This window comes from Taudactylus pleione, unplaced genomic scaffold, assembly GCF_031769625.1.
Source record: "Taudactylus pleione unplaced genomic scaffold, aTauple2 ptg001990l, whole genome shotgun sequence".
NCBI lineage: Eukaryota > Metazoa > Chordata > Amphibia > Anura > Myobatrachidae > Taudactylus > Taudactylus pleione.
This window is the reverse complement of record NW_028286386.1, coordinates 9,167,501-9,193,715: the sequence shown is the minus strand read 5'-3', so window position 1 is coordinate 9,193,715 and position 26,215 is coordinate 9,167,501. Positions and strand designations below refer to the sequence as shown.

General features: G+C 43.8%; 1 protein-coding gene and 1 long non-coding RNA gene across 2 annotated transcripts in view; one reads left to right on the top strand and one right to left on the bottom strand.

Moving 5' to 3' along the window:
* LOC148435873 (uncharacterized) overlaps window positions 1-3,208 on the top strand; it is a 32,379-nt gene extending 29,171 nt beyond the window's left edge. Inside the window, exons 2-3 of the long non-coding RNA XR_015876520.1 lie at window positions 1,887-1,987; window positions 2,848-3,208. This is a non-coding gene — a long non-coding RNA (uncharacterized LOC148435873). The remainder of the gene's footprint in view (window positions 1-1,886; window positions 1,988-2,847) is intronic.
* An 8-nt stretch (window positions 3,209-3,216) lies between these two features.
* The window catches only part of NR1H4 (nuclear receptor subfamily 1 group H member 4), a 78,264-nt gene continuing 55,265 nt past the window's right edge, over window positions 3,217-26,215 (bottom strand). The window contains exons 8-9 of the mRNA XM_088465513.1: window positions 8,138-8,251; window positions 3,217-3,728 (exon numbers count right to left, since the gene is read on the bottom strand). Of these exons, the coding sequence (XP_088321639.1) occupies window positions 3,490-3,728; window positions 8,138-8,251 (353 nt within the window). The 3' untranslated portion in view covers window positions 3,217-3,489. The remainder of the gene's footprint in view (window positions 3,729-8,137; window positions 8,252-26,215) is intronic.

Below are 26,215 nucleotides of genomic sequence, written 5' to 3'. Positions count from 1 at the left end.
TCCGAAAAGGGGGTGTGGCCATTGAAAAGGGGGCGTGTCTATAAGACGCGTCCCCTTTTCGTCACTCTTGGGGGCATGCCCGGCACTTACGGACATGCCGGGCAGCCCTCAAGCGCTGCCGACAGGGAGAATAGATACCGGGCGCATGCCGATTTGCTTAATTTGTAATACCATTAAAACCAAAAACATTTTATTTTCCACTTATTATCACAAGTACCATTATCAGATGTTTCATTTGCAAACATGTTTAAATTAATTATGTTACATATCATCACAACAGGCTTCACAAAGTTAGTATTAGCCAACGATCTCTTCCCAAATGCAGTAGTATAATTTATATAATTTTCATACGCTAGAGTCTGTATTTATGTTTCCAGGTAATCTGAAAAAATTGCAACTTCACCCAATACCTGTACAGTTTATTATTATTAATATTGAAAGTAATATATCTATATAATAAGCGAGAAAGCGTGTCTGTCTGTTTGTCCTTTATGCACAGCCAGAGTTTTGGACCTAGCTCCACCAAATTTGGCAGGGTGGTGTAGTTTGACCAGGATTAGGTTTTTGTCTAGCTTTCAACTTCAGCAGGGCCACACATTGTCACACAATTCCTAACAATGGGGACGCTCCTACATGACACAGGTTCCGGGGCTAGGCCCAGTGGAAACTGGTAGTCTGCCAAAAACCTGTCAAACTTTATGTGTCAAACTTTATGACTCATGCAAGTTCATATTAAATCCACAGCTAGTCCTTTTTAAAATGACCATATATATTAGACAGCCCTCTGTGTGTGCATGCAAGGGCGTAACTTGAACTTTGGGAGCCACATAGCAAGATATTCAAAGGGCCCCCCCAGAGGTAAAAAACATACATTTGCCCCACACAGCCCCACACAGTAGTACCCTTTATGCACATTATGCCACACAGTAGTAGTGCCCCTTATACATTATACTACACAGTAATGCCCCTAACATATTATACCACACAGTAATACCCTTTGCAGATTATGCCACATAGTAGTAGTTCCCCATATAACACATTATTTCACATAATAGTAGTACCCCTTACACAATATGCCACACAGTAATGACCCTTATAACATACCACACAGTAGTGCCGCTTCCCCTTGTGTACCATCAGCAGCTTGCAGGTGTGGATTTGGGGCCGGGCTGCCAGCTAATTAGAGTTTAGGCAGCAGCAGGCATGGATAGGCAGTGATGGCGTCATTACAATGGTACAGCTATTGCAGCTGCGATAACATATCCATCCGCAGCTGAATCACCCCCTCTGTTCAGCAGTGATTTCTGACACTCAAGTGATTTTGGAAGCTATACTAATTTATATTCTGTAAGTCAGTCTGCTCCTGATATACCCCATTCCAAACAGTGTGAGTATACGCCTGCCTGCACTGTCATTCACTCCTAATAGTTATCCAGGTTATAAGCAAGGACAAAGTAAAAATATGAAGGCTGCAGGTGTACTTCAGGGTCCAGTCTTCAACCCTTGCAACGCTGGGTATCCCAGCTAGTATTGAATAATTTCACAAAATATACCTCATACAGTAGGATTTGGAGTACAATACAGTAGACATCTTGGGAACCCATGAAATCCCAAGAAAGGAAAGCTCAGACTCCATTGTCTCACTAATTGAATGGCTCTTCTCTCTGTGCTGGTTTTATTCCCTACACCGTACCCATTAGCAGTCACATTTTGTATGGTATAGAGTATAGACTCATCTGTATATTATGTTACCCTGCTTGCATGTTTACTTCATTTCATGTAATTTGCTTTTGTTACTCTATTGTATAATGCTATAGCTTATGTGAATTTTATCTGCCCTGTTTGTACTACTCTTCTGCTAATAATAAATATGTAATGTGTTACAGCGGTGCTACCTGCAGAGCAAGTGAATGACCAATTGGTATTGAGGAAAAGGTGGTTGGCGCTTGGCCTAGAAGCTTAAGCAAAGGTCAATAAGGTAGGCAAGGTATGTCTCAATCTTTCAACTGAAAATGTTGGCTGGTATGTTTACATTCCTAAAAAAAAAAACCTTTGTTTGTTTTTTAATGCTCATTTTAATTACAAGTGCTTACTACTACTGAGTAAACATTGAGGCTACTGATATTTTAGATATACTATTTCTATTCCATGTTCCAACTCTTATATTAGTATATTTATGAACCAGCCATCTCCCTTTGAGCATGTTTATCTAAAATGTCCATTACGCTTTGTATTATCTTATAGTGTCTTTAGGTCTTTTGTTGAGTTTTTATTTTCCCCTCAATAACTCTTGTAAAGAAGAGCCCACATACTGCATGTGAGATCTACTGTATTGCATCTAATACCGCTTTCAGACATAAAATCCCGGCTTCAACCCGACTCAGACCCGAGACACTGACCATGGGTTGAAGCCGGGATACCCCTTTAACACTAAGGGAGGTGACCCAAGTTATTCCTGGGTCGTCAACCCTTCACACCGGACCTGGGTCTTGCAATGACCCGGGTCTTTCGGAATTCAGTGGGTGCTTGGAGATGATCTCATTGCCAAGCATCACTGTCCCTGGCCAATCAGTTTGTTTAAGGCGTGACCAGAGTCTAAAAGACCCGGGTCACACCTTTCAAATGCGAGCCGGGCCGTCTACCCGGGTTGCAAGTCCCAGGAAAAATCCTGCTACCTAGCAGAGTCACGGACCCGGGAATGTCAACCCGGGTTGCACCTTTCAGACTTACGCCAGACCCGGGTCGATGCACATTCACGCGCAAAAACCCGGGTTTAAGTCTGAAAGGGGTATTAGAAAGCTTACACAAACAATAAACTCAATAACTTAATCTGCAATTGTTCCACAGGTGCTCACACAGGCAAATTGCATCAAATGTGTCTGCTGATCTTTGGATCCCTCTCTGGCAGCTGTACAGTGCCCGGCGCAAACAAACATCACCTTCATCACTGCGACAGTCAAGTGGTGAAGGAGCTTTCAATGGCAGAAAGCCATTGCCAGGATAGATCCCTATTAGATGCGCTACCATGGCATCGCATAACTGATATATATTATGTAACGTCTACGATTAGCAACGATAATGTTAATTAGGGTGACCTTAATAAATAGACCCCGCATACCTTTCTGAGCCACCAACAATAGCTCATGTCCCAGGTAAGATGCTCCAAACAGAACTGTATTCTATATATATATATATATATATATATATATATATACATACATGAATTCAAAGTACGTTAGTAGACACTTTCACAGATTGCCAGAGCGTCATTGTGTAAATTACATTGTTTTAGGTGGGTTATAAAAGTTTCTGCAAAAACATTTACATAATATTTACACATACATAGATACAACAGCTATTATTATTATTCTTTCTTTAAACTTTGAAATATTTACATTGCATGAAATCATAAATCGGGCCTATTTTAAAGAACTGTATAATATAATAAATCCAGATGAGCTTGCAGTTTTTATATGGTTGGTCTTTTCATTACTGAACATCCCAGATTTCACACAGGAGAGGGGTAAATTTGTGGTTGCTGACTCTCCATGACATCACCATGTCTGTATGGTTATGGCTAAATGTCCTCAGTTCAGTCAGACGCCCCAAGAGCCGGGCAAAGTGCTGTGGGTTGTTAGGGTGGTGTTGTTTGCACAGTTTTTCCAATATGTGCAGAAAAGACTCCTGAAGTTTCTCCACAGATTCCTTGTCTTTGATGTACTGTCGATCTGCAGTGAATGGTGACGAGATGAAATGTAAAATGGATACAGCATAGGGACAGTTTCATTTGTTATAAGTCACTTTCCATTTTTACCTCTTTGTTTTCCTTTCCTAAACTCTAGTGGTTGTTAATATTATTATGATTATTATAATAATTATTATTATACAAAGAATTAGATTTACTTTTCTTTTTCATTGAGTAATTTTTGAATGTCAAAGGGACACTTACCCTATCATAAAAGATGTCTTATGTAAAATAGCAATAATAACATTCCCAAATTTGTATGTCAAATTCCAGGAGCTTATTGAGACTCAAGATGTTTGAAAAAAATAAAATAAATAACCATAAAGTTAGTTATTGTTTTATTTTATATTTAAGAGATTTCTTGCCCCAAGGGGCATGTACTCGCAGGCAGCAGTAGAGCCATCTGTGGTTCCATGCCCTGTGATGCAGAGGGTATGAGTGGTTCTCATAGAAAACAGCGTTCTGCCAGCTAGCCCATAGTCCTGATCCTCAGCAAGTGGTCAGGATGGTTTCAGCCACAACAACCAGCAAAGTTGTGCTACAACTGCTACGTATTGCCTGATTACAAAATATAAGTGGTTCCAGGTGCCTGTAAGGGAGGTGGCAGCGATTACCTTTCCACAAGTGGTGAAGGTAACCTTAGTGTGCAGTTTACACACAGTGAATGAATGAGTTAACTAAAAAGGAACGTTACTAGTTGTCAGTGGTGACAAGGAGCTGAAAACCAACATAACCCAAAAAATTGTGGTGAGCAGGGGGATTCGGTATGATATCCCAGCAGCTAAATAGCCGTCAGTTCAAATACCGATGCCGGAAGCCCGATCAAACAGGATTCTGACAGGGGCGGTAAGTACCCTAACCCTCCCCCTCTCCCCCCTAATCCTCCCTTGATGATGCCTAACCCTAACCTCCCCAGGGGGTGCCTTACCCAAACCTCCCCCAGGTGGTGCCTATCCGCAGCCTAAACCTAACCCTCCCCGGGGGGTGCCTGAGCCTAACCACCCCAGCAATGGTGCCTAACCCCCGCCTCCCCGCAGCCTAACCCTAATCTCCCCCAGGGGTGCCTAAACTTAACCCTTCCATCCCCGGGCAAAGTATAATACTTACCTGTCTTCTTACCTTCGGGATGGTGGAGGTCGGGATCCCGATCCTCTTCTGGATAACGTCATTGGCAATTTGCCGGGCGTCGGGATTCCGGCGTCAGTATATTGACACCCGGGATCCCGTCCGTCGGCATATTACACGTATACCGAGCAGGGTAGCATAGTACGCCCATCCTGTCACAGGTGTCTTTTTTTTCTTAATTAAAATGTATACTATAACATGACATTTAATGAAACAGCATGCATAACAGGATAGGACAACCCACATATTAATAAGCCATTTGCTATAGTAATCAAGATCATCCAGGAGACGCTTCACAAACTAAAACGTTGGAGCATTGTGGGCAGAGGATGGTGGAACACCATTGGATGGGAGCCGATTATACAATGCATTCTCTAACTCTGAGGTGTGGTATAGGGATGCAGTTGCTATGCCAGCAGACGGGATGCCGGCAGTCGAAACACCGACACTGGAATCCCGCTGCCCGACATAATGCAGATGTCGATAGCCCGATGGACGTCAGGATACCGACGTCGGCATCCCGACCGTTGGAAGCCTGATCGTCCGGAAGGCGGTAAGTATGCGTGCATAGCCGGGGATGTGGGGGTTAGGATTAGACACCCCCGGGGGGACTTAGGGTTATGCACCCCCCAGGGAGGGTTAGGCTACAGGAAGGGGGGGTTAGGGTTAGGCACCTACGGGGGAGGCTAGGGTTAGGCCCCCACCCCGGGGAGGTTAGGGGTGGGAGGGGGGAGAGTTAGGCTACTTACCAGCCCTAGTTGGGATCTTCAGCGTTCAGGCTTCCACTGTCAGTATTTGAACCGGCGGCTAATCAGCTGCCGGCATCTCATACCGATTCCGTGGTATACAATGCTGGCGGTTAGAATGTTGACATTCATAATTTCGACATGGTCTGAATGTCGACATTCTGGATATCAACAGATCACAATGTCAACATTGGACATAATGTGGAAAATTCAGCATGTTGACATTAATCATGTGAACAGTGAGAATGTTGATAATATTATTTTACTATAACCCTAACCACAATCTAACCCTAACGGCAGCCTAACGCTGATCTGGTCATCATGTTAACATGCATAAAGTCTACATTTTGAGTGTCAACATTATGAACCTGTTGACATTCTGAACCAATCATAATTACATTGTCGACATTCTGGATGTCAACATAGGAACTACCCTCTAACTCAGGGGTTCCCAACCACGGTCTTCATGCCACACTAACGATCCAAGTTTTAAGGATAGCCATAGTTGATCACAGGTGACTTAATTAATACCTCAGTTATTTTGATTTAACCATCCGTGCTTAAGCATGAATATCACTAAAACCAGGACTGTTAGTGTGCCTTGATAACCGAGGTTGGGAATCACTGCTCATATCCTTCCTGTCCATTTAATCTTAAAACACCATTCTTTTTTAATTCCATAAAGTGTCTCCTGATCAAATTAATTATAGCAACTGTTATGTTATTATCAGAGCCGTAACTAGACTTTTTGGTGCCCTGTGTCAGAAAGAGCATTGGTGCCCCCTACCTATTTTTCAAATAGGGACATAAGACCTGAAAAAGAGCCATGGCCTCATGGGGAAGAGATAGGGGAGGCCAGGAGATGCTGGGGATAAAAGAAGAGGAAGCTACAAGTGAGAATGATAATAAACAGAAAATTGACAGGCCCAAACAGCGCCCCCTGCCTTGTGGTGCCCTATGTCATGGCACAGGTTGCACTACCCTAGTTACAGTCCTGGTTATTATTACAGAGGGGTTAATGCAGTTCTTTAAAGGTGGTGGTCCAAGCATACTAACAAAGTGGCTTTATTTTCACTGTGGCTCCTCCACACTGAGGCCCTCATTCAGAGGCGGTCAGAGGATGCAAGCGGTCGGTCAGAAACTGGGCGGCCGCTTGCATCCTGACCGGCTGCCTCTGTTTCGGTCGTTAGGCTGTGGGTTTACACCCACAGCTCTAACGACCGCTAGGGTGATGGTCGCGATGGCTATAGACCATCGCAACCATCGGGGCTTACGACGAGACCCTAGGGTAGGGTCTCACTTGTCGTAAGCCCCGGAGAGCTTTTGGCTCTGTCAGAGCCGGAAGCTCTCCGCTGACATCACTAGTGATGTCAGTGGGGCCTCCCCCAAACGGCAGGCGTTCCCATGGGAACGCCTCCATTTGGGCTGCCACCCCCCCGGCCCGCCTTCCAAACGGGGCGAGCTGTCCATCAACATCGACAGCTCGCCCCCTTTGGAAAGAGACCCGCTACGACCGGCGCTGTCGGTCATAGCGGGTCTCACGCATGCGCACGAAGGAGCCGGCTCCCTCGTGCGCATGCGCACTGGACAAACATCAAGGCGGCCGTGCGGTCGTAGACCGTACGGCCGCCTCTGAATGAAGCCCTGAGTGCTGGCCGCAGGAATCAAATGGCAACACCCAATAGCTTGTTATCTGTAAAGCTGCTTACTGAAGATACTGGTGAAGAGCTGAGAGCATGATGATGAACCAGGGTCATAGCAGGACACAGAGGCACTCTGGGCCGCACCTCCGCTCCAGCACATGTGACAAAACACGTGCAGGGATCAGGAAGTGTCACGCCACTGGGATTTTGTTGATTTGGGTTGGGACCCCTAGGACTAGCTATACAGTAGGTGTTGGAGAGTAGACAAAACTAGATGGCCTGACTATACAATACCTCATGCTGGTTTACCAGCATCAGAAGACTGATGATGGAGATGGGTTGAGAGAACAGATGCAGACTAGTAGACAGCTGCAGTAGAGTGTAGAATGTTCAAAGGCAGATTGCTGTGAAGTAATATCAGAGCAGGTTTCGCAGATAGCACTGGAGCAGAATGTTGTGAAGCAATTACTGAATCAGGTTTTCTGAATAGAACTGGTGCCAAATGGGGGCAACATGCACGATGGCAAACAATCACTCAGTTACATGCGTAATCGCCTTTGCATTCGTCTCTGAATCAGGCTCTTAGTGATTAGGGGAGAGAGACTACACAGGTCACATAAATATCTATGGCACCACCATATGTTCTCTTGCATGATATAGAAGAGCTGTAAATTGAATCTGTTGCTGAAGTACAGAAATTTATTGCAAATTACATTTTGCGCGTGCACAAAGGAGTCTCCTTTCAGACTGAGGATGAAGAGAAGTCTTCTGCCAGACCCAACCTTGGCTGGAGCCACCCTCCATTTGAAAGGTAAGAGCTGCCACTGCATACATGTCTATACAAAGATGCATTTTATTTCAGTTTGTTAGTAACATACCTGGTGTAAGAATCACCACTGCGATCAGAAGAGCATATTCTTCTTCCATCATCTTTAACTCTCCAAGACTCTTATAAAAATTAAACATGGGATTGATGTAGTCATGTGATATACCTAGAAAAAAACGTGCGATTAATTGTCAAAGTAAATAAAGTAAACACATTTCACCTGTTACACCTGTCTCTGTTTTAGTATATATCCTTGTACTGTGTTTTACTGCTGTGTAGATATATTACTGTACGTGCTGTAGCTGTATGGTGAAAACTCCCTCGAATGATAGCACTTAGTTATTGGCACATGTTGGCACATGTTGATTGGCACTTTATGCACTTTTGCACTTTTCTATTTTGTCTACACAAACTTGATCTTTTTTACATTATTTATATTTGCCTCATAAACACTTTACGTTGCTTTATATCAATTTCACTGTTCACATTTTAAACTATTAGGGGTAAATTTACTAAGATTCGTGTTGATCCGAGATTGCTATCTTGGGTGAAATATCACTTTTTTTGCAAATCGGGAATTTACTATCATTAAAGTCGGGTGATTTGTTCAACTTTTGGTGTTGAAATCGGGGGAGTTAATGTGTCTACACACTTAGCGATATTTTACAGAATTTGCCTGAATCCAGCGCATCGTGACGACAAATCGTGTAAAATATGCCCAAATCGTGAGTGTCCACTCACGATCACGATGCGTGTCCCCGCAGGTCGTATATCGCATCTTCAGATCTGCCGTGCTGTAGGGCAGATCTGACAATCTCAGTCACGATGCACTGGAATAGTTAGGAGGCATGATAGATCGTTTCTCACATTGGACAGTTTTTACCACCAAATCGTGCCCACGACTGCTGGGGAGAGTTCAAGGAGAAATGTCGGATCATGAGCACATCGCCAAGTGTGTAGGCACCTTTAATGCCGTAAATTCGGCCGTTTTTTTCACTAGAAATTAATTCACCATCGGCTCAAATCGGAAGTACTTTTCATTAATTTCAGCCTAAATCAGGAATTTACCATTATTCGTTTTGCTATATTCGCCCGTTTTTACAGCCAAATCGAGGAGTCAATAGAAGTTTCAAATACACCACCTCCTGAGCTGTGAGTTGCCATCTAACATACACAAATCAGTGTGATTTATGTATGTTTAATAATAAATAGTGTGTTTTTAGGGTTCATTTTTTGGAAAAAATTGACGTGGAGCCCTGCAGCCAGATGCTGCTTCTTAAATTATGGTGGAACCCTACTCTTTTTATTCCCCATAATTTTAGGAACCAGGACTGGCTGACCAGTCCGGGGCTGGTTAGGCTTTTGGGGGGCGACCCCATGTCAATCTTTTCCAAAAAAATTAACCCTTAAAATAAAAAACAAACAAGCAGCCTGCCATATTTCACTGATATGTGCAGACTGCTTGTTCTGGAGAGAAAGTCGGGCAGGAAACTCGGGCCTTCTACATGGACAGGATTGATCAAATACGCCATCAAACAAAGCGATCCTGTCAAAACCGGGAGCTTGGTAAAGTCCCGATTTTTTAAGTGGAAAAAACGTACGTTTTTGATCGATCCTATCCAAATTGAAAAACGGGACCAACACGAATCTTAGTAAATTTACCCCTTACAGCAGATTACCACTACTGTCATTTTATTTATTGAGCTGACATCCACAACTATTGGGGAGTGCATTTGAGAGTTATCACATACCATACGCAGGTTTTAGATAATTTAATAACTACTGTTTCTAGGGTACATTTCTTGTTTGGTGCTGAGATCATTCACAGTTCTTACATATAAACTGCAGCCTTGACAGAGCTGCACACAATGCACTGCCATAGCTTCTACTCAAACACTGCGGTACTGAAACATCCTCCGCATACAAACACAGCACCGGCACCAGAAGTGCACAACATCGCACTTTCTGTGACTATACCTTGGAGTGCGTATCACTGCACTTCCCGCTTGCATTCCAATAGTTGCCTATCAACATCACAGCTCAATGCCAGAACAGCTCTGTAAATCGAGTATAACTGGAAGCTTACTAAATTGGCGTCACATGCTACGGCTCTCCCCGCTAGCGTTCCAGTGCGTTCCACAATCGCTAGGGTTACCACACTGGTTTATCCCTTACAGCTATACATCTAATAAACTTGGAAATCTGTGTTGCAGCGTCCCTCTTTTGATCAGACTATTTAGTTATTATTCAGGTAAGTGGCAGGTATCCCAACTCAAACTGTTACATCTGTATGTGTGAATAAATACCAACACCAGTCTGTGACTCTCCTCTCTAAGAGTAATGGTGCAGGGTCTGGAACAATGGAAGCAGCGGTGTAAAATCTCTCCAGCCAGCCCACTTCTGTCTCCCCAGCCAGCCCTCTTCTGTCTCTCCAGTCAGACCCTTCTGTCTCCCCAACCAGCACCTTTCTATCTCACCAACGCTCTTCTGTCTCCCCAGTGTCCTTCTGTCTCTCCAGCCAGTCCCCTGCATCTCACACACTTACCTTGATTTCTGGGTGGCTGCTCCTCTGTCAGCGGTGCGGTGCGTGTGATGTCACATGTGCCGTATCACAATAAAGAAAGAAAACTTTATCGTACCAGGCAGCCGCCATCAAGCAACAGTGGCTGCTCGGACTCCACAGATAGATCCAGCTATACCCACTGCATGTGCCGCTGCAGTGATCAGCAGGGCACAGGCAGCGGTTATAGAAGGATTTATCTGTTCCCCCTGACAGCTGTCACCCAGAGGCAAATGCTTCTATTGCCTCCAGGTGTTCTGCCACTGTACTACAGCATCTCAATCAGGATGAGGTCAGGACTCCAACTGGGTCACTCCAGAAAGCTCAGTTTCTTTAACTGAAGCCATTCAGTTGATGATTTATGTCTGTGTTATGGGTCGTTGTTCTATTGCATCACCCATCACTTGTCAGACATGCCTTACATTCTCCTGCAAAGTGTATTGATAAACTTTAAAATGTATTTTTCTGTCAAAGAGAGCAAGTGGTACATTGCCTAACAAAGCAGCCCCAAACCATGATGGTCCCTAGACCATACTTTACAGTTCAGTTTTGATCCTGATGTGATCTGTATTTTTTTCTCCACGGAGTTGGATACTAATGCAGTCATGGCTGTTGCTTAATGTGGAGTCGCAGCAGTGATAATATGCAAAATCTAGTTTTAGCCTTCCCCTTGTGTACTAGCGTGCGCCACACTGTGCAAGCCCTGGGATGCCCACTGTCAATGACCATGGACAGTACATCTCTGCTGGTGGTTCTGAACACTCCACCATCAGCACACCATCAACCCTTGCACCAGCCTATGTTAGGCGCAGTGTCTCAATATGAATTTTGTATTAATATAGTCTCTGTGGCTGCGTTTCTGTGTTTGGAAAAATAGCAGCATTCACCAACGCGTCCATGACACTCCCATAACACGCTCATGAGACACCCTATTATTTGTGTTCACCTCAGGCCCCCTCTTAGTCAATGCCCAGGAACGCCCATGGTTTTGCCTTGCCAGTTCTAATCCCAGTGACTCCATGCACCACAGCGGGTTTCTGCGTACATTTACGGGAATGCATGCGCCATAGAACTTTTCAGGGCTTTTCAAACATGCACAGTTGTAAATAATCACTCAACTGCGCAAACATCTGCATTGCATCCACCTTTAAATCAGGTCCATAGTGTTGTGTTAGAGAAAACTAATGAGGGGTGCATTGCTGAGAGAGGGGGGATGGGTGCTGGGTGAAGGGTGCCGTACTGGGAGAGAGCTGGGAGAGAGGTTCTGGATGAGGGGTGCTGTGCAGTGAGGGGAGAGGTGCTGGATGAGAGGTGATGGTTGCTGTGCTGGGAGAGGGGTGCTGTGCAGAGAGGGGTGTTGTGATGGGTGCTGTGCTGAGAGAGGGGTGCTGGGTGAAGGGGACATTGCAGCGAGAAGAGAGGAGTGCTGGGTGAAGAGACTTTGCAGTAAGGGGAGAGGGGTGCTGTGAGGGGAGAGCCTGGTGTGCTGTGAAGAGAGAACAGTAGTGTTAATCTCCATTAAATTAATTAATTTATATTAAATTGGTTGCGTTTCTAAGGAAATACTAAGGAACCCATTGCAAATTGGTGTAAATTTTCATATTGAATGCAACATTATGATTGGTGATGGGATTATCTGCTAGGGGCACCAGCCAAAAACTTGCCTAGGGTACCAAATTGGTTAGGGCCAACTCAGGATTGACAGCTCAACTGGGTGGGCAATTTAAATTTAAATGCCCACTCAGTTGAGCTGTCAAGCCCGGCACATCGGGCAGACGATTGGTAAGTGTGTAAACACTTACCAATCGTCAGACAGGTCGGCGGGTCTACCTAGTGTTTAGCTTTAGTTTCACTTTAGCAACTTTGTCAGTCATATATTTCTCTCAATCTTCAAATGTATCCTGAAGTGCACCTTGACCTTTGATTTTGCTCTATAAGTACGAGCTATATTATCTGGAATGCTTGAGAGTTGGGGCTTTCTGATAGCGTTTTGTATATTACAGTTTCTATAACACAAGACAAAAAGTTCTCTCTTAGGGGTAAGTTTACTAAGAATCAAGATGGTCCCGATTTTCAAGGAGATTAATCTCACTGGAATTTGCCAAGATTTGGGTGATTTAATCCCTTTTTCTTTACCAAATTTACCAAGGCTAAATGAGTTGGCCGATGGTGAAGCAGAACGAGATATCTCTCCCGAGTATCTCGTTTTGCAGGAGAATACTCACCTGAGATTGCAGTGTTTTCTATCTGCAAATCTATCCCGAGCTAGCAGCCTGCACATATCAGTGAGATATGTGTTGGCTGCTTGTGTGTTAAGACTTGTAAAAAAGGGTTAAACGTGACGTCCTCAACCCCCCCCCCACCCCCGCCCCCGAAAGACTAATCAGCCTCGGACTTGCCAGACAGTCCTGATTCTTAATTTACAGGGTCAAAAATGTGTAGGGTTCCACTGTAAATTTAAGAACCAGCATCAGGCAGCAGGGACAGTGCTGGTTTTAAATATACGTAGAAAAAAAATGACGTGAGGTTCCACGTATATTTAAAACCAGTCCTGGACCCTTTCTACCAGGGGGCTGATGCTACAGCCAGGGGTGGAGGAGCCACTCATTGGCTAAGTCCACGTGGGTCCCAGCCAATGAGCGGCCGCTAATGTTAAGCTGCCGCTGATTGGCTGGCGGCCGGGACAATGAAGTCATTCGCGATCCTGTAACACCATGTGGATACATGTTGTTACAGAGTGTCCGGCCACCTAAAAGGATTACTGCAGAGAACATCGAGGGACAAAAGGATGAGTATTGGGTTTTTTTTTCAGGTATTTTGAACAGATACTTTACGTTGAGAAGAGGACGTGAACATCTTGCAGCAGGTAAGTATGTGTGTGTCTGCATGTATGCATGTAATAAAACTTTATTTTCACGGTGTGTTGTGTGTTTTATTAACCATTTCTTTACAGGTGAACTACCGGTACCAGTGGGCCCTTAATGCCCCGCATGCTGGTACTTGTGGTTCTCCAAGTACCAGCATGCGGGGGAGGCTTGCTGGGACCTGTAGTTCCACTGTAAAGACAATGATGAAAATTCAAATTTTTACACTACACCTAACACTATCAACCCACCACCCACCGCCCAGGGGTGGCGGGGATAGCCCTGGGTTATTAGCCTAGGCCAGGGGTGCCCTGGAGAGGGTGACCCATTTATTGGGGGGGGTCCCCAACTCCATAGGGATCCCTGGCCTGGACTGACTAACGGTCAGGGCTGATGCTGCGGCTGGGGGGCCCGGTGAAAGGGCACCCCTGGCTGTGGCATCAGTCCCCCATTAGAAAGGGTCAAGGGCTGGTCTAAAATATACGGGATACCTCACGTAAAAAATTTTCTCTGTATATTTAAAACCAGCTCTGTCCCTGGTGCTGGTTCTTAATTTACAGTGGAACTCTACACATTTTGGGCCTGATTCAGAGCCACTCGTAAGCGGCAGCTCGTTCGCTCTGAGCGATGTTTGCCCAACTGCGCATGCGTACGGATCGTTATACGCATGCGCGAACCAGTCAGTGCGGCCGAAATTCATGTGCTCGCAAAATAGCGAATGCCTGCTAATTTGAGTGACAGAAAGAGGCGTATGTGGGTGGTAACAGGGGAAGGTGCTTGAAAACGGGGAGTGGAGATCCGATCGCAGGCGTGCTTAAAGGTCAAAACGGGCGTTTTATGGGTGTGCATATTTAAAACAGCAGCGTCATTGACCACGTCACTGGGTTATTTTATAGCCAGAACTGCTCGCAAAATTGTGGTAGCAAAAACCAACCACAAGAATAGCGAGCAGTTCATATCCTGTTCGATGTACTCGATTAATCTAATAAATAGCGGACATGACATAGGATGCGAGCGGCCAGGGGGCGTAGTTTCCTAAAAAACGACCGCAAGTTTTGTACGCTCGTTCAGACCTAGAGGCGTGAACAGACTGCAAACAGCGAACGGTTCATTTGAATAGCCACCCCTATTTTCTGGACGAGCGAGCGCTAATTGCGTCCGGCTCTGAATCAGGCCCTTTGTTCCCTGTAATGTTAAGAACCAGGACTAGTTGCCAAGTCCGGGGCTGGTTAGTGTTTTTGGGGGACCCCTCACATAATTTTTTTTCAAATTAATCCTATATTAACCATTTACAGAAAGAAACATACACAAATCACAATGATTTCTGTATGTTTCTGACCATCTCGCAGCTCAAGGGGTTGAGAGTGTGAAAAGTGATTTTGACAGAGAGTTTGCTCCTATCTCACCCGAGCTTGTCATCCCGATTCTTGGTAAATTTGAGAGATGTATCTTTTTTGTGAAAAGTAGTTCCGATTTGGCCCGATGGTGATTTGATTTGAGATTGCTATCTCACCCAAGTTTTACGAGTGAGATGAGAGAAATCTCTCTCTAACGCACCCGACTTTACTTTTAGTAAATTTGCAAGCAGGAAAAAAATTAATAAATCACCCGAGATGGTCATCTCGACCTGTCTCGATTCTGAGTAAATTTACCCCTTAGTATGTGATACAGTATGCTATAATACAGTGATGCTACTAATGGGCACATTGATATAAAGTTTAAATAAAATCCAAATCGCCAGGTATAGTATGTAATTCTTGCATTATATTTTAGTACTATCACAGTAGATACAGATGCAGAGTATTGAGATGTTTTACTCTTTAGTAGATAAAGCCCAATATTTGTCATGTTATCTAATCAAATCTGTGCTATGTATGCAATGGCATGATCTTCCACAAGAGTGCGCTGTAAGCTTAAATGGTGTGCTCTGTGTGTATTCTTTGTTACATGGCACATTTTAGATTTATTTTAAACAGCACCAACCTCCAATATACCTCCTGTCCATTGTACATGACACCCAATATTTCAAATGTTTAAGAAAGACACTTAGGGGTAAATTTACTAAAGTGAGAGTTTTTAGAAGTGAGTTTTAAAAGTGATGTTGCCCATAGCAACCAATCAGATTCTACTTAACATTTAACTAGCACCTTTTAGAAGATAATAGCTAGAATCTGATTGGTTGCTATGGCCAACATCACTTTTAAAACTCACTTCTAAAAACTCTCACTTTAGTAAATTTACCCCTTAGAGTTTAATAATATGCACTTTTTCCTGTATATTTATAGATGTCGGTTGAACACAGATTGCCATAAAAAAAACAACTAGAAAACTACAAAGTTAAAAAATCTAATACTAGTATATAGTACAGATGCTATAATACATTTAGGAGTTTATCAATAAAACACCCTAAAAGTATTTAGAAGGAAAGACGGGTGAGTGGATTCAAAAGAGAGTGGCAGTAATTCAGTGGCAAATGCATGATTTTGAAAGGGGGGGGTCCAAATCCTTGGTTGCCGAACCAATGAAAAAAACATCTAGCCACAAATATATATATACAGTAGATAGATAGATAGATAGATAGATAGATAGATAGATAGATAGATACAGCTTACACAGGATTTAGGACCACTACAGTAAAATATACCACATAGCTATGACGGGGTACACACACTGACTGACACAGACACACAAAGACAGACACACACACACCTCTATTACTAAAAAACATGATTTATTAAAGACCCCCCTCCCCCCCAGTAGTGCCCCTTATACAGTGCCCCCAGTAGTGCCCCTTATACAGTGCCCCCAGTAGTTATCCCCCCTATGCAGTACCCCTTTTACAGTGCCCACAGTAGTGCTCCCAGTAGTGATCCCCCCTATGCAGTGCTCCCAGTAGTGCCCCTTATACAGTGCGCCCAGTAGTGGTCTGTCCTATGCAGTGCGCCTAGTAGTGGTCCCCCGTATGCAGTGCCCCTTATAAAGTGCCCCCAGTAGTGGTCCGCCCTATGCAGTGCCCTTTATACAGTGGCCCTTACATATATAACACAAGACACAGACAATATACTTACCTGAATCCCCGCTCCTGCACCTGCTACCATCCGTCCCTCTGTCCTCTCCCTCTGCATTATAGGGGAGACGTCATGACATCTCTCCCATCAACCACTGCCGAAGCCAGAAGGTGGAGCTCATGAGTGAGCTCCAGCCCGGCTCCCTCCATGAATGCAGTAGCCAATGAGAGTCTGTCTGACTCTCATTGGCTGCTAAAATAAACACACCACCGCCGGGTAGTACAAGTGCACTACCCGGCGCCGGCCACGGTGTGTTTGTTACTGTGTAGTGCGGACCACACTCATTGCAGTCCGAACTACACTTACTGAAACCAGTGACCTGGACCACAGCCGTCAGCGCCCCCATTGCGCCACTGGTCCGACGGCACTATGCCACTGATCAGTGGGCAGGGGAGGTTTCTGGGTACTCAGAACCCCCCCCCTGCATGCGCGTATGGTAATTGGAGATGCCCATTTATGCAGAAGCATTGTCGATTATGATGAAACTACCTCTGTCATAGGGCTCGGAGGTGAGGGTGGGTCATAGCAGTTGCACTCTCCAGTATGGCTTTCCTTACGCTAATGCCTGAACTCACCCCCCTCTTTTTTAGTTTATTTAAGGTTTTGATTTACAAATATGCACAATAGCATGTCATAATATCCATAACAATAAACAAAGCTTGGTGGGCAAAATATATGTGGCTTAAAAAAGCCCCCCAAAAATATATTGTCAGAGTGGAAGAGGAGAGGGAGAGTGGAAGAGGAGAGGGAGAGTGAAAGAGGAGAGGGAGAGTGAAAGAGGAGAGGGAGAGTGAAAGAGGAGAGGGAGAGTGAAAGAGGAGAGGGAGACTGAAAGAGGAGAGGGAGACTGAAAGAGGAGAGTGAAAGAGGAGAGTGAAAGAGGAGAAGGAGAAGGACAAGGAGAAGGAGAAGGACAAGGACAAGGACAAGGAGAAGGAGCTTAATGACCAAAAGACAGATGTCAGGTGAGCAAGGGAGTGTGGAAATTAGAATTATAAGGCTTCCATCAGGAATTTGTAGTGAGCAGACTCGCAGAATTCCAACCAATAAACCATAACTTCAGGTAGTACTTAGACTGATCAGAAGAGGACAGTATAATATCATCCACTGAACGATACAGTTCAATCCTGTGGAACCAATCCAAGTCAGGGGGAGGTGGACAGTCTTGGCTGCACTATTAAGATATTTCAAAAGGGACATTTTAGATATGACGAATGGCCAGAAATTACGATAACTAGAGAAACAATGAACAGAGATGAGCCAAAGGAGGAAGAAAATGGAGAGAAGAGAAAAATACAGCATACATTATAAAAGTTAGAAAATAAAATGAGTAGAAAACCAACAATTTAAATAATGCTCCTAATAATCATGGAAAGAAAAGTTTTCCCACTATTAGGAAAAACATCAGCCGTATAGGGGCACTGGGGAATCAGCGCCAGTGACAGTAACATGCAATAGATAACAAACATTGCTTAACATAACATCACAGAAATATAAACATCATTAAGTGTAAGACAAGAAGCATGTATCAGTGCTAAATAATAAATGACCGAAACAAACTAATAATCATAACAGCAGTTATCAATAAAAATATCAGTATAAAATATATAATATTCAATACGATGACTCAATTTAAAGTTAGGCTAGGACCTTCCAGAACATAACATCACAGAAATATAAACATCATTAAGTGTAAGACAAGAAGCATGTATCAGTGCTAAATAATAAATGACCGAAACAAACTAATAATCATAACAGCAGTTATCAATAAAAATATCAGTATAAAATATATAATATTCAATACGATGACTCAATTTAAAGTTAGGCTAGGACCTTCCAGAATAAGGTTGCCAAGGGGCAAAAGAAAATATTATATGATATGGATCGTCTATAAATAGCAACATTTTTCATACAAAATCTATGAGTTAAACAAATAAATATATCAGAAAGCTTTGAACCCGCATCAGAGTACACCTCAAGTATCATCAGACATAGCTACCTCTGCTTGTGTTGCCGTCTGGAACTCACCAGTTGAAATGCCCACCCTGAGAGTCATTTGAGGAACGATATAGGCTTCAGCCCAATCTGGCAGCACAGGTGCAGTTAAGTCCAGAATGGAGCAGAAAATATCAAGGTCAGATGGGTCCTGAAAAATTAGAAGACTTGCCACTCTGTGACGATTGAAGGCCAAAATAAAAGAAAAGAAAAGCTATTCATATTTTCTGTTATTAGAACGTAAAGCTTCAGTTAGTGGTTGTAGTAAGTGTCGTTGCTGAATGGTGTGCCTGAAAGTTCTGGACATGATGGCCATTAAAGTCCACTCCTTACACATTTTCTGCAGGATCTCCTCCTTTTGGATATAATAGTATAACCTGCAGTTGACGTCCCTCGGTTTATCAGTGGAGACCCAATGTAGTTTTAGAGCTCTATGTGCCCTGTCAAAGGTAATAAATGATTAAGGATCGCTGCCAAATATTTAATTGAAAATCTTGGTCAATGTGTCTATCAAGCCTTGCGTCAGAATATCTTCATGGATACCACTAATGCGAAGGTTGTTTCGGTGCCCTCTGTTATCTAAGTCATTTACTTTATGTTTCAGAAGAAGCAAACCTTTAGCTTAAGCATGAACAGTGTTCCGTAGGTTTTGGAAATCCTCAACCATGGCCTCCCTGCCCTCCTCTGGAGTCACCAGCCTGGTCGTCAGTTGAGAGATATCAGCTTGGAAGACCGCTACTTCTATACGGACTGTCTCTTGGAGTATAACTTCAAGCAGCTCAAAATCCTGTTTGGATGAAAGTTCTTCTTTAGTTGGTAAGGATTTAAGGAGCTGCATTATGGCTGAGAGGTTAGTGGTCTCCATTAGGGCAGTGCTTGTAGAATCTCCTGTTTAGGAAGGACACAGTGAAGGAGGTGTACCTGGTGAGGAAGGTTGAGATAAGGCCTCCATAGCAGTTGAAGATGCCATGGAAGTCCACAGAAAATTATATAGATCAGAATGAAGAGAAGCAGTTTGGGAGTGTCCATCTTTGAGGAGTCCTTTTTGTTCTTGCCCATAGGAAACAATGATAATATCAATGCCACCAGCCCAGAGAGATAACTGAGCAATCATATTGAGGTGTAGACTGTAGGTGTAGTCAGGAGTTAATACCACACCACTGGTCATATTCCCCAGATAAGTTGGCCTAAGCAGCCATAATCTTGGACAGCGTTAGAGCATATTAGCGTACAGTATCTTGGGGCGATCAAAGGAGTCTCGCCCACTCAAGAGATCATGGCAGCAAAATTCGATAGGTAAAGATATAATTACATTTGAGCATGCAGCATAAACAGGAATAAATCAGGAGCTATTACAAAGGTTGTCCACAACCCCAAGGTTGCAACCCCAAGAATGACCCTACAGGGTTTCCTAGGCTGAACCCCAGCACAAGCAGTGGAGAATAAGATGTAGATAGAATCAAAATATAATATACAATATATGATTTGTCCACTCTAGTAGTGAAATACTAGAATCAATTGGGGCAAAGAGTATAAGGTAGCCCAACAGTATGATTAAACTGCCTTATATAGGGGGAGAAAATATGGTCAGGGACCAGAGTGATATTACCAGCATGTAATATGAAGGAGCACTACCTGGCCCCAGAGACTCACCACGAACACACATGGTGAGTGTAGGAGCTTTCTCCTGGTCCTAGGTGGTGGTAACAGAAGGTCACTTTGGAGGAGCACTGACCATCCGCAGCATAATGTCCTAGCAGGAGGAGGAATCAGCAGTCAGACCCCTAGCACACCAATCATGGGAGGAGACGCCCCAGACAGATGCCAGATCAAATGGTAAGCGGCACACTCCACAGGTCACTAAAGCAACCAATGAGGCAGAGCAGATTAATGGGGAGTAGGTAGATGGAGGGAGAAGAGGAAAGTCAGCTCCAGTCTTCTGGCACGATGTAGTGACCCTGATGGGTCATGTCCAAATTGGGTTAGTAGGCTGCAACCCACAGTGATTTAAGAGGTATCTTTTGGCTCCACGGACCTTACCACCTGGCGTGGACTGGCACACAGAAGGTGGGGGAGTCAAGGAGGGGTCTTCAGAATACTATATGAAAGCCCAGGATGGAGCTCCAGCAGTGCATGTGCTATCCAGTCAACTGCCAGGCCACACTACCACCTCCCTCTTTAATTTGCTATGGGACACAGCTGTGTAGTTTTCCACTGATGCCTGACACTCATAAACTGGGCCTAAGAGATTAATCTCTTGCTAGCACCCTGTGCAAGAAATTTTAGAGCGGAGGTTCTGGCTCTATTCTACGATCATTGGCATTTGTTTCTGACAACAGCTATATAATAATAATACACACCTCAGCACAGCAAAAACATGCCTCATGTTGAAATTAAATTTTAAATGTCTGTCTGCTAAAATAAAATTTCTCGGAATGCACATCACTAAGCATTACAAGGAGCTTTGCAGTTTGCACAACTAATTTCCCCCCAAAAGCTGAGACGCTTAAATACAATGTATTACATTAAAATAAGTTTTATATTTTTACATAGGGTGGTTTGATGAATCTGCGAAAATGAATCTGTGAAAATGAATCTGCTGCCCTGGTCCCTCCAAAGCTGTAGAGAGCAGCACCGGGCCTGGGTACTGTAGAGACGTGACCTAATCAGATGTGACCATGTCCCTAAAAATATATGAATAAAATAGTATGTGCGGCACCATGAAGTTCTACATGGGGGGGGTTATACCCCTCAGCCAAGGGTAGATCCAGGGTGGGGGCGCAATCAGTGCGATTGCTCTCCTACGTATCAGCATCTTCCCCTGTGGCCCTATCTTCTCAGTGATATCTGGGAAGATGGCACATGTGACCTCTTTGAGTTTTTTAGCAGATGTTACTGGGAACATGGCATGTGTGTGGTTGTGTGCGTTAGCCCCAAATTAGCTGCACTATAATTGCTTGCTGACACTGCTGTAAGACCGCAGTGAGTATGGAGGACAGTCACATGACTGGACAGCAGGATACCAGTCTTGTATCTGCAAGCAGAAGTCATGACGACAATGCAAGGCCACCAAGGCCAATGCCATCTATGAAGGCCAATGTACCAGGGCTTAAGCCATGCCAAAAGGTCAGGCTAAAAAAATCAACTTTTACCCTGTTAAAGCAAAAAAAATCTAAAGCTAAATCAGCTTTAGAGAAACAAAAAAATGGAAATATGCCATTCACTACACAAAGTGGCAAGGAAAGGATAAGGCCTCGGCCTTTATTTATGACTGGTGGTTCTAGTTGTGATGATTTAAGCCCTTCTGCTTGTAGAAGAGGTATAAAAAAATTAAATTGTGTCCGAAAAGTCACAGATCCTCAAGGAGAGTCCAAGTGTGTCCATGGTTCCATGTTCTAATACTGTACTTGAAGAGGATCATACTTCCACCATTTGTGTGCCCTCTGCAAATGTGGGGATAAGCAGCACAAGTCAACATGCTGATGTAGAAATCGAGGATGCTACTGTGGAATTGCACGAGGAGGATGAGGAGGATATTTATGTAGTTGGAAATAACAACAACAAGGATGATGAGGATGTTGATGCCGAGGATGTTTGTGCAAAAACTGTAAATCACAATCAGACAACACTTGTTGCCCATGGTGGGAAAAATCCCATTGTTTGCATGCCTGGGCAAAGGACCAAAAAATCCACATCTCATGTGTGGAATCATTCCAGCCAAATCCGTACAACCTTTGCCAAGCCATTTGTAACCATGAGTAGAAGTAAGGACCTTAGCTATCTTGGAACCTCTTCCCTGCTACGTCACTTGCAGAGCATTCATCAAATTGGAAAGGGTATCGAAACTTTGGGGACATAAAAACAAACAACAATCAGTCCAGTGTCACCAAGCTGCTCCCTTCTATCTGGATCCAAGCGCCTGCAGTATCCACCACTGACACCTGCATCATCATCATGATCCTCATTCGTGATTGGAAGTAGTCCTGCATCCAATATCATAAGGACTGACTCATCTCCTATCCGTTGTTCCTCAGAAGGATCCTTGAGTGTTACGCCTGCTGCTTCTGCTGTTGCTATGAATGGATCTTCATACCAGAAGGGGACCAGGAAAAAGACTACTTTTAGTAGTTCAAGAAGTTCAACCAAACAATTGACTGTCACACAATCCTTTGATTTGGCAAAAAAGTATGACAGCAAACATCCAGTTGCACAGCGGATTATTGACGCCATAACAGCTATGCTGGCATTAGATGTGCGTCCAGTATCCGCCATTAATGCAGTGGGTTTTACACAGTTAATGGAGGGCGTGTGTCCCCGCTACCATGTCCCTTCTAAATTCCACTTCTCTAGAATAGCAATTCCAAATATCTACAAGGACATTAAAAAAAACCTTATTAATGTCCCCCAAAATGTTGTTGTGCCCACTGTCCACAATTATGGACAAGTGGGACAGGGCAAACTTACATGACTGTGCCAGCCCACTGGGTAGGTGTATTGCCTCCAACAGTGCAAACAGCAGCAGCAGCTAACAAGTGCCATCTCATCACTGATTTCAGTAAGAGGCATACCGCTGAGAACCTCTTAGAGAAACTTAGGGAAATCATTGCAAAATGGCTTACCCCACTTGGACTCTCCTCAGGATTTGTGATTTCTGACAATGCCAGCAATATTGTGCGAGCATTACATGTGGGCGAATTTGAACACATCCCATATTTTGCTTACACAATGAATTTGAGCAGGAGATGCTCTCAGAGGCTCAAAAGATTTCTGGACATTTTCGACATTCAGCAACTGCATGTCGAAGATTGCAACACCAGCAAAAACTGTTGAATTTGCCCTGTCACCAGCTGAAGCAAGAGGTAGTAATTAGGTGGAATTATACCCTCTATATGCTTCAGCGGATGGAGGAGCAGAAAAAGGCCATCCAAGGCTACACTATGGCCTATGACATAGGGAAAGGAGTGGGAATGCACCTTAGTCAAGCGCAGTGGAGAATAATTTCCATGTTGTGCAAGGTTCTCAAAACCTTTGAACTTGCCACGCATGAAGTTAGTTCAGACACTGCCAGCTTGAGTTAGGTCATTTCCCTAATCAGACTTTTGCAAAAGCAGCTGGAGAAACTGAAGGAGAAGCTGAAACTGAGTGATTCCACCAAGTATGTCAGACTTGTAGATCAAGCCCTTCATTTGCTTTGAAAGGATCCAAGGCTCAACGATCTCTTGAAATCAGATCACTATATTTTGGTGACCATACTTGATCCTAGGTTTAAGTCATACCTTGTGTCTTTCTTTCCGACAGACATAAATCTGAAAAGATGCAAAGAGCTGGTGGTGAAAAAATTGTCAGCTCAAGCAGAACGTGACACGGTAGCATCTCATCCTTCAGTTTCTACAGCTGCCAGGAAAAAACTGCATTTTTCTAAGAGACCCACGGCTGGTGGTGATGCAGATCAGTCAGCAAAATCTAATGACATCTGGTTCGGTCTGAAAGAACTGCCTACAATGAGTGACATGTCTACCATGACTTTGTCTGATACAGTTCCCATTCAGAGAATGGTGGATGACTATTTTAGGGATAGCATCCAAATAGGCATGTCAGACAGTCTGTTTCACTACTGGCAGGAAAAAGAGGCAATTTAGAGTCCCTTACACAAACTGGCTTTGCTGTACTTAAGATGCCCACCCTCCAGTGTGTACTCTGAAAGAGTTTTCAGCGCAGCCGTGATCATCGTAGGAGGTTGCTTCCCCAAAATGTGGAAAAGATGATGTTCATAAAAACGTCTGTAATGGTGAATTCCACCGGGGATGAATTCATATTGTGTGAAGAAGAGGAGGATGCACACACTGATGGGGATGATGATGACAACATCTAATCTAATGTATTGTAAAGCCAGTTTGTGTATGGGATCATTGACACCAATGTCCACTGTGCATTGGCAGCTTGTTTTGTGGGGGTCCAAACAAACCAATCATTTCAGCCACAAGTGGCAGTCCCTGTTGCTGAAGTGATTGGTTTGTTAAACTGTGAATGTCCAAGGAAAATTCCATCTTGCACCTTTATCCTTTCCATTATGTGCTGGTTAGGGCATTGCTGCCTGACATTTTTAATGTTATGGTTTATGAATGTCCAGAACTTGTAATGGCCACAGACAGCATCTCCTGCATGCCCCTTTCATTTTTTTTTAAAGAAAATTCTGAACCAATTGCTGCTTGTTGTGTCAACCAAACGGCACAAGTCGAACAACAGTGACATTCAGCCAAGGGTTCTCAGCCCTTAAGGCTTTTACACGGCCCAAAGGCTGCATCCTGCTTCACGGCCCAAAGACCACCTGTCGTCACTCCTCACCAGCCCTCAAGGCTGTAATGCCGGCAACTTGCCAAGAGTTCCAGGCCTCAAGGCTGTTGCAGGGTTGGTTCCTTCCTAATCATAGCTCTGTATTCCACTACTACTCAGCCTGGAGGCTGCATCAACAATTAACTATCAATTCTTCAGTGAGTGGCTGCACCAATAATCAATTCTTTAGCCAGTGGCTGCACCAATTAAACTCTTCTTACTTCAGCCAGTGGCTGCGCCAACTGTCAATTCTTCAGACCAAGGCTGCACCAATTATCAAGTATCAACTCTTATTACTTCAGCCAGTGGCTGTGCCAACTATCAACTATCAATTCTTCAGCCAGTGGCTGCACCAATTAATTAGTATCAACTATTCTTACTTCAGCCAGTGGCTGCGCCAACTGTCAATTCTTCAGCCAGTGGCTGCGCCAATTTATCAAGTATCAACTCTTCTTACTTCAGACAGTGGCTGTGCCAACTATCAACTATCAATTCTTCAGCCAGTGGCTGCACCAATTAATTAGTATCAACTATTCTTACTTCAGCCAGTGGCTGCACCAACTATCAACTATCAATTCTAATTTCAGCAAGTGATTGTATCAATTATCAACTATCAATTCTTTAATGCTCAAGGGTTATCCCAACCATCATCTTTGCACAGTTCTCAACTATATTTATCACTCAGTTTTGAGCCAGCTAGCTGGATGCAACCTTTTTGCCTTTAACTAGATGAAAAAAATAAATATTGTGAGCTGTGAGGTGCTCAAAATTGACTGGAAACGAGTGGAAATAAATGTTATTGAGGTTAATAATACCGTAGGAACAAAAAAGGCCCATTTTATGTGATTTTAGCTGTTTTTATGATTTTTTTTTTAAGAAAAAATACAGGTCCAAAACCAAAACCGAAAAACAAAACACGGAGGTGAGGTTTTGGCAAAACGAATCCAAATCCAAAACCAGGAGATATCCAGATCCAAAACCAAAACACGGGGGTCAGCACACATCTCTACTTATATATGATTTTTCTCCCCATGGTGCTGGGAATGCCTTGAAGAGTACATGCCAGCAGCCATAGAGAACTATCCTTGCTCTATATTTCAAAGCATTTGGGAAAATGCTTCTACAGTTTTCTCTTTTGTGTAATCCCCTTCACTTATTATCCCTCTTATCCTATCCAGCCTTCCCCTGCTTATTATCTCTCTTATCCTATCCAGCCTTCCCCTGCTTATTATCCCTCTTATCCTATCCAGCCTTCCCCTGCTTATTATCCCTCTTATCCTATCCAGCCTTCCCCTGCTTATTATCCCTCT